Here is a 10,076-nt window from a genome sequence, read left to right as displayed (position 1 = left end):
GAGTGTGAGAGTGAAAGTTTGTGTTCTGTCTTTTTAATGTGTTTGTCTTTATATATAGAACTACTGTATTGAATGATTGTATTGATCTTTCACTTTCGCCAAGCTGTTATGTAAATGCATATACATATCTCCTTTCATTACTTTACATGTAGCGGGGGGAGTCTCAAAACCAATAAGTTATAAATAATTATTCACCCAACACGAAGCTTAAAAAATGTTGATTTAGTGATACCTTATATCGATAATATTGAATTTAGTGCCATAAGTACCTATAAGAGCGCCTATGTAAATGAATCAAACGGTTTTTAAATGTGAAATAAAATATGTAAATAAAATGTTTTGTTGAATGTTTTCAGCAAAGAAAAAATGTATTCTTACAATCTAAGACAGCGATTATAATGTATCGATTTGTTGACAACGCTAAAAAATTCTTCTATAGAACACAATAACACTTGGACTTTGATAATGTAACGATGCTGGTTATGATATATATATATATATATATATATATATATATATATATATATATATATATATATATATATATATATATATATATATATATATATATATATATATATATATAAAGCTCTGAAAAGAATCAACAACACTAGGCATCTTTAAAGTGTCGGATCTAATAGATAGATACTAAGCCAGTAAACTGAATATATAAAGCTCTAAAAATGGCTAACGACACGAATAATAGAAATTGTCAAATTTTCGGGACAACCCGTCCCTTCTTCAGGACCAACAAATAAATTACATGAAAATAAAATAAATAAAACAAAATCTAAAGCTACTACTTAACTACTTAAGAAACTATAGAAAAGAACAGCTACATTATAAACATCATTTGTTCACATTCTTAAAGAGGGTGTTGATACTGTCGCTGATCGTTCTAAAGTAATCAATCGACTGCCAACTTCACGCCTGATTAAGTTAATAAGCTAATTAGAATTGACGTCCGAGTTAATAAATGAAAATTAAAACCCCCGTTGTTAAGGCGTACGGCATTTATGATATAGACTCGAATTTTAGATTAAAAAGAGATGAAATTTTAGATTAAAAAGAGATGAAATTAAATGAAAAAAAATTAATTAATTAAGAAAAAAATTTATTTACAAACAAAAGGTAGTAAAGGAACTATTAAATTAAAGAGGCGCAGTTGACGGATTTGATGAAATTACTATGTTGGTGTCAGGTGATGTATGGCTATGAGACGTTCATTTTAGTGAAGTCCATTTGTTTGTTCATGCCATAAGGTCTGAATGATTGGAGTCTGTGCATCCAGAGCTTTTTCTTGCTTTTCCTCTCAGCGTCTGTCCAATTAGGATTATGGTCAATAACCAAAACGGTCATGTCTTCTCATTTGTTGCCACTTGTTGCCAATGTTCTCCGACGGACTCCTTGACAATGTTGGTCTTTATTGTAGAGCGGTGGTTGTTGATCCTTCTGCGGAGGTCACCTCTTTCACCAACGTATTGCTTAGAGCAGACTTTGCAACTGAAGAGATAGATGCAGTTGTCTGTGCGGCAAGAAGTGTTGCCAATTATCTTGTAGGTGCGACCCGTGATGGAGCTTTTAAAACTGTCTGCGTTGGTGCTGTGTTTGCACAAAAGGCATCTGGCATCGGAACATGTTTTAAATCCACCATTTGGCAACGGGTTGTCTAATCTTGCCCTCACTACCATGTCCTTTAAGTTTCTTGGGCGTTTAAACGCAGCCATTGGTGGATCATTGAAAAGATCAGCCATTCGTTCGTTAGTGTAAAGAATGGGCAGATTATTTCGAAGGATGCTGTTGAGGGTCTTAAGGGCGGGGTGATATGTAGTGACAAGTGGAACCCTGCTTTTGTCTGTTTTCTCTTTGTATTGTAAAAGAGTCTTCCTGTCTTTTGTAATAATCTCATCAATTGCAGATTGAACTGTGTGGGCTTTATAACCTTCATAACACTGATGGGGTTTTAATTTTCTGCACTGTTCTTCAAAGATTTCATTAGAAGAAGAGATTCGTCTGATTCGGGTTGTTAATCCTTTAGGAATTCCTCTAAAAGTATGGGGAGGTTGGCAACTCGAAGGCTTGAGGTAGAGGTGAGAATCAGTTGGTTTGGTATGGAGACTGAATTTTATTTCACCATCTTCAAAGTTGGATGTAGTATCCAAAAAAACATTTTTGGAACTAGATATGTCCACTGTGAATTTAATCGAATTGTGGAAGGAGTCGGCAAAAGTAATGAAGTCATTTAGGCAGTCTCGGTTTTCGACACATTTCATTTCAATATCATCAATGAACTGCAACCAGCTCAAAGTTTTGAAAGGAGCTCTGAGAAGCAGGTTGCGTTCCAGTCTTCCCATTAATATATTGGCGTAAGAGGGAGTCATTTTTGTGCCCATAGCTGTACCACTTATTTGTACGTAATGTTCGCCATTAAACATGAAATTGTTCAGCTTGAGAACATGTTCAAGAAGCTTGAGTAGAGATTCAGCTGACGGCTGCTGAATCGTTCTACCGTCCCATACCTCCCTGCAGGCCTCGATACCTTCATCGTGAGGAGTATTCGTGTACAATGACGTGACGTTCATTGTAACGAGAAGAGTGTGGTCTGGCAGGCCAGAGGAAGGTGCTTTATTCAGGTAATCTGTAGTGTCCTTGAGGTATGATGGCAAATCTTATACATGTGGACGGAGATGTAAATCTATAAATTCAGATATTTCTCCGTGAGGTGTCCGATGGCACTAACTATAGGGTGCCCAGGCATTCTTTCCTTGTGGATTTTTGGAAGCAGATAAAATTGACCCGGTCTACAGTTGGTTGGGCGAAGCGTTTCATAAAAAAATAACTTCAATCTCATCATTTTCATACATTTTGTCCAGGGTGTCAGTTATGAGAGCTAAAAACTCTTCAGTAGGATCAGAGTCCAGTTTCCTGTAGAAACGATCGTCTGTCAGTTGTCTGTTGGCTTCAGCTAAATACGCTTGTTTGTCTAGGATAAGCACTTTGGATCCTTTGTCTGCTTTCTTTATGACTTTGTCGTCCCTGTCATGGTTCCACTTGTCACTACATATCACCCCGCCATTAAGAACATTAAACAGTATCTTTCGTAATAATCTGCCCATTCTTTACACTAACGAAAGAATGGCTGATCTTTTGAAGGATCCACCAATGGCTGCGTTTAAACGCCCGAGGAACTTAAAGGACATGGTAGTGAGGGCAAGATTAGGCAATCCGTTGCCGAATGGTGGTTTGAAAACATGTTCCGATATATAATAATGTTGTTATTTATGGAATTCCGAACCCGATGGTAATATTCACTACATTCCTCCCCATCATATTTAAAAGGACTGGCGTGTAAAACTTTAAAACATATACATATATCATTTCTAATAAATTACTAAGTAACACACTATTAGACAGCTGTTCACAATCATACAATCTGACTGTAAATAAAGCACTCCAAAAGTATGATGTTTCATATATGCAAAGATTAAATAAAAACAGATAACACTGTTATCAAGAGGCATACAAATATTGGCATTATTAAAAAATAATACATGTATTTAAAAATAATAAACATTGATTGTTCAGTCCTAGAATATATTTGTTTAAGTTAAAACCCTACATTGGTTTGATTATTGTTATCCATTACCAAACTACATTAAGTTCCAAGATCTAAATAAAATCAGACAATGATATCAGAGTATCCGACATCTTTGACTGCAGAACTTAAATCACATAAATTAATTTTAAGTATTTCCTGATTAACATCGAATCAAGTTTGTATTCGTAAAGTTTAGGTTTGTTCTTATACATGTATTTGCATCTTAGTTGTTTTATTCTACAATTTTCATTCTTTCATTTTCCTATCTGACAACTTCTACATGCCTGTCCTAACAAAATTTAATTAAAGTTGCCATGATTTACATGTACCAACTTAGTTTCTTGTCTGTCCGTATTTCAACCTCAACCTGGTGATTTTATTAAATTTTGACATTAAAATCTGGTATGTGGTTGTGGCCTTGGTTTATTAATTCGAGCTGACGAATGGCCTATTTTCTCAGCTCGTGAGAGTTTCAATCTCCCTGGGACTTTGATGGTGATTGCGGGGGTGATCTGCTTTGTGATGGTGATCTAGATCTGGAAAATGTATTGTATTGTTTTGAGCAGTTTCTCGCAAAATGCCCTATTTCTCCACACTTGACACATTCACTTTCCGTTTGTAACTATTAAATCTTGATCTTTTGTATTTTATGCTACATAGTATTTTATCTTTATCGTCAAATGGGACTTCTGTGACATCTTTCGTTGGTCCCATGATTAATGTTTGGTTGGTAATTGCGCTAATCATGTGTTGAACTGCTTCATCGAGTGTTTTTGGATCTTTATCAAGTGTTACTATTGCAGCTCTTTTCTCTATACAACCCCTTAAGAATGCATCAATGGTAATAGTGCTCCTAAAAAACTCTGGACAGCTGTATGGGCAAGCCTTGGTGAATATTTCTTCTATCTTCTCCGCAAATTCTTCAAGAGTTTTATGTGTCTTCTGTTTGATCTCCTACAGTTGATGTCTCATGATATGACACTGGTCACTCTTGTTTAGTATTTTCTCTTTCTGCTCTTCAAATCTGCCTAATTGATCATCTAACTGTCTAGCATATATTATTTCTTTAAGATCATCCTCTCTCCTTTCACTCATATCATGCACATCATCCACAAATGTATCTCTCTTTCCTCTGCTTTTGTACAACAGTGCTATTTCCTTTTCTTTCTTATCTAATGTACGGTCTCTTTCTTTCAATTCTTCCTCTCTTTCTCTAATAACATTATCTCTTTCTCTAATAACATTCTCTCTTTCTCTAATCATTTCTTCCTTCTCAGTCAGCTCTTTTTTTAACCTCCCAATCCTTTCCATAAATATGTTACTTTCATGTTAGACTCTTCTGTGTTTAACTCTTCCACTTCTGCTTTGTTTACCTCAATAGGAGTAGCCATGATCTCGATCTTTTACTCCTGTATACACCTACCTAGTACTGATCTTAATATATGTATGAACTAAATCATCAAACAATCCGACGAAATAGTCAAGTTGTAGATCTTAAACAACGTGTAAGTGTATACTTGAAAAAAACATAAGAGAAGAAAAACAATTAAAATAAACAAGAAAAGTAATACAGTTCTTTCCAAAATATACCAATGCTTCAATTGAAATGAATAAATATCTTCCTAGATCGAATTTGAAGACAGAAAAAAAAAATTAATTATGGCGCCAAAATGCACGAACTAATGTGCGGGGTATTTAGCTGAAAAATAATCAGAAATATACTAACACTTTTGACACTATTGTTGTGACGGTATATATTTGTCAATGATACTGACAAATATGAGTTATAAGTTGTTAAAACCCTCTAAAATCTGATGGATAAAATCTACGTCCAACTCGGGTAAGGTACAAGTAACAACTGAACTTTGTTTACAATGGTTACATAATAATGTTGTTATTTATGGAATTCCGAACCCGATGGTAATATTCACTACAGTTCTTTTACTACCGTTTATTTGAAAATCATTTTTGTCTTCATTTTATTTATTAATTAATTTATTTTCATTTGATTTTATCTCTTTTTAATCTAAAATTCGAGTCTTTATCAGAAGTGCCGTACGAGTTAACTATGGGGGTTTAAATTTTCATTTATTAACTCAGACGTCAATTGTAATTAGCTAATTAACCCAATCAGGCGTGAAGTTGGCAGTCGATTGATTACTTTAGAGCGATCGGCAACAGTATTAACACTTTCTTTAAAAATGTGAACAAATGATGTTTATAATGTAGCTGTTCTTTTTCATAGTTTCTTAAGTAGGTTTGTGGTATCTATAGATTTTGTTTTCTTTATATTTTACTCATGTAATTTATTTTTTGGTCCTAAAAAAGGGACCGGTTGTCCCGAAAATTTGACAATTTCTATTGTTCGTGTCGTTAGCCATTTTAAGTGCTTTATATTTATATATATATAGTAAAACAAAACCAAATCTTAATGCCAAGTTCGATCTCTCTTCTATTAAATGAATTTCGTCTATAGACTTAAATATCAATTTATCAAGTTAAATAGTATGAAATCATTATGATTCGTGGGGGTCAATTTTTGTGGATTGGTTAACTTTTACAAGTTCGCGGGGACGAAATTTCGTGTATTCTTTTATACCAACATTAGAACATATGATTTTATAACACTAATTTATTAATTCGTGGAGGATGTAAATTCGTGGATGAGAGGTTCCAACGAATTCCACGAAAATTGAGCCACCACGAAATTTAATGATTTCACAGTATATTGTCAAAATGTAAGACGCATTTGATAATTTGAAGGGTAAATTGTACGTATACACATTAAATTTTGTAAATTACATATAAAAGGGATTGTAAAATCTATAGATAAATAAAGAAATTTGAGAGATAAAAATCTTTCTGTTTTACTTTGTATGGATATATTTGCTATTATTCAAAAGAGATAAATTTGTAAACAGTCTAAAAATGAAAATATAAACCCAGTAATTTTATTAATAATAAAAATATTGATTTTTTGTCATAATCGTACCACATTGCATCGCTTTTGTGTGTGTTGATTTGTTTATTATTTCTTTTTGTTTTGTTTTAGACCCAACGAGAGAAGAAGCAGAAGAAACAAAATAATAATCTTAGTTTCAAAAATCAAGCAATCCGAAATTCAAATTGACATTTTCAATATTTGTTTTGTGTTAGCGTAACCGCGAACGATGTGTGTAAAATTTTTTATCATCCTATTGAGAAAATAATCGATTATTTTGACATGTTGATCGTCACGTTAGACTCTGGGCTTTTTGAAGTACAAAACTATGAAAGTCCAAAGGCTCATACCAAATTAAATATTTGAGATACATGATTTAATACGATATCTAAATTGACAATTTACAAATATATATCTAACTATTCTAAATAAATAATATGTTTACGGTGCTACAGTTGTGGCGAGCGCAGCGAGAACTACACATATCTTGCATCATTGTCATGTTATTTAATTATCAACTATAAAAAGAATTTGAGAGAGAGAGAGAGAGAGAGAGAGAGAGAGAGAGAGAGAAGTATATATACAAAGTAAACTTCAAACACGCAGTGTAAGAATCATATTAACCAAGTTATTTCTGATCATACTTTTATTATCATCGGACTTGAAAAACAAAGGAACGACACGTTTTTCTCATCGACTCGTGGATGAAGCACGTGGTGCAGCTAAGCTAACGGACAGACAGACAGAGGGGGAGAGGGAGAAAGAAATATAGATTGACAGATAGATAGACAGTCAGATGGACAGACATACAGATAGAGAGAGAGAGAGAGAGAGAGAGAGAGAGAGAGAGAGAGAGAGAGAGAGAGAGAGAGAGAGAGAGAGAATTATACGATTTCTAAGTTTAGAAAAATATTCTTACAAAATACATAGAGCTTCCACCTAAAACCGTTCTTTACTTTTGGAGAGAATTGATCAGTCTGTCAAAACGTAACTTGTGTTTGGTTTGGTCAAAACTGTTAACGATAAATACAGTATTTTTTTTTTTGGTACCTTATTGTTATCGGAATTTTTTTTTTCTTGGTTCATATTTTTTATTTGTTTATTTTTGCATTCTAATTACATACGTTGTATCCGTGCCCCGGCCCCTGTTTGTAGGTGTGTAATTTCCATTTTCCAATTTAATGGTTTGACAATATGCAATATCTGTATAGATTTATAACTGTTTATTTTTTCTCTTTGTTATTTTTTTTAATTAAGTTCAAAATGACCTATTTTTTATCTTCCCTACTTATATTTACTGAACATGCATGCAAAATTAGCTAAAATTGGATCCATATGACAGTAATGGCTCTTGCTATTATATATTAAATCTCTCTTTTTACTCATACCCCCCCCCCAAAAAAAAAAAAATAAAATAAAATAAAAAAATAAAAATATCATCTGAGGTAGGTTTCGCTTAAATTGCTACACGCATTCCAGATGATTGATCCACCTCTAATTTATCGCGGGAAATATAGCGCGAGAGCACTGTGACGTCATCCATGACCTTTTTCGTCTTTGTTTACGTTTCTGGACTAAATACGAAAGTATGGAAGCATTTAACAAATCTCTTGGGTCTCGCCAAAGCTTGTGCAGTACTCAGAACGTGTCTTCAAACCTCTAGACACCGTAAATTACGAATTAAATGTCACCCATTTTTGGCATAGCATCACGGGTGAAAACATTAGAGAGCATTATGAGACGTAGACAAAAAATTTGTTTGATGAATCTTAAGGTTTAGCTCGTTCTTTTTCCCGCGCACACTGGTTCTAAGAGCTCGCTTCGCTCGCTATTATCTGTACTTTACTTTCTTACGAAAAAATGTTATTGCATCTCTACCTGAACAAAAACTTGTATTTGCACAGATCAAGTATTTATGTTAGAAAGAGTAGTGTGTGTTTCGTAAATATTAGGCTATACTCTTTCCATGGATATCCTTGATTCATATTTTGCTCAATTAACCAATGTTTTTATGAAATATTAAAAAAAAATCAATTTGTAAACAGTTTAAAAATTAAAAAAACTAACAAACCCATAACTGTTATTAAAAAATTATATTGATTCATATGGCATACTACACTGTGTTCCTTTTGTGTGTTGCTTTGTTTTTCTATGTTTTTTTTTCTTTTTGTGTTGTTAAATCTAGTTGAACAATCAGTCAATTTGAATTCACATTGACTGGTTTATGTGTAACTAGTAAAACAATCTAAGGAAGGAAAATAAAAATATGTTGTACAAGAAATCAATTAATTTAAATCAATCAATAAATTCTCAGCGACGAGAGCTGCCATTGAAATTGAAGGTATTCAATGTATGATGAAAGGATATTGCACAATTTCAATTTGAATCATTTTGAAATAGTTAAATATGTATTGCTAGATAACAATGACAGTGAAATGAACCAAACTAGCATGACTGACAACAAGAAGCCAATTATTTGGTTCTTAAACTTTTTGGGAGACTCAGTGTTATTTTTCCATGATGGAAATAAAATATTAATTGTGTCAAAATATCTGCGATTAATTGTTATTTTATTTCATGACTTAATCAAGATAACGTTTATGCATATATTCAACAACATATATGTATGAATTTCAAATCGCTTTTGACAATATCTAAATAAAACACGCGTTACCAAAATAATAACATGTAAAATTCAATGAGCAATTAATTTGATAAAAATCAATATCTTCAAAAAACCTTTAGTGGGGTATTCTTATTGACACGTTCATCATGATATAATGATTAAGAAGATCGGACTATTTATTTATTATGTACACAATCTGGTCCTTATACATTGAAAACCTTAATCTATGACGTCACTCCATCTATTCCGGTTTGTTTTATCAACTTAGCATCAGTATTGGCCAATCATGTTATTTTTTCTTAATGACAAGTTCTGAAAATTTTAAAACAATATCAATTTGAGACCGTTCTTATACCTTTTACTTTCCACTAAATTACAAACCAAGGCGAAACAGGCATGCTTGTTCAACTTTTTTTGAAATCTAAAAGCGGAGGTGTGTGTCCGAGGAATCTTCGCGTAGTTTTGGAAATTGTCAACAAACACAAGTATCGTAGAAAATGACAGCTGTCGTTATTTTAAAATGGTAAATCCGACGTAAGAGTATGCATTTTAAAATTTATTTTTAAAATTTTGTATTGTCAGTACACGTACTATGAACTCAATCCTGTCGATAGCACCCCTGCGAATGTTATTGTCATTAAATTTTAGATCACGTGTTTTTGTTTGACCCTTGCAGTTTCGCAGTAAAAATCGTGCCTCATGTGTATAGTCTATCTTAGAGAATCTAGGTACTTGTAGTCAAATAAAAATTCTAGAGGTTAATTGATTTTAAACTTTATCTTCATTAATTGGTGGATAAAATTTGTTGTAGAAATAAATGTGACAATACAAATGTTTTTCTACTGTTGCGACAATTAACATGCGTTGTAGAGATCCCCCTCAAGAATTAATTTTCGATCCGCGCCTGACCT

At 33.1% G+C, this 10,076-nt stretch overlaps 1 protein-coding gene across 1 annotated transcript; it reads right to left on the bottom strand.

Moving 5' to 3' along the window:
- Window positions 1–1,355: 1,355 nt before the first annotated feature.
- LOC128183834 (uncharacterized) lies at window positions 1,356–2,582 on the bottom strand. The gene has a single exon (XM_052852996.1). The coding sequence runs from the start codon at window positions 2,580–2,582 to the stop codon at window positions 1,356–1,358; it is 1,227 nt and encodes a 408-aa protein (XP_052708956.1).
- Between the last annotated feature and the right edge of the window lie 7,494 nt (window positions 2,583–10,076).

The sequence above is a fragment of the Crassostrea angulata genome, chromosome 5 (genome assembly GCF_025612915.1).
Source record: "Crassostrea angulata isolate pt1a10 chromosome 5, ASM2561291v2, whole genome shotgun sequence".
Taxonomy (NCBI): domain Eukaryota; kingdom Metazoa; phylum Mollusca; class Bivalvia; order Ostreida; family Ostreidae; genus Magallana; species Magallana angulata.
The sequence above is the reverse complement of the archived record's forward strand: the minus strand, read 5'-3'. Positions and strand labels throughout refer to the sequence as shown.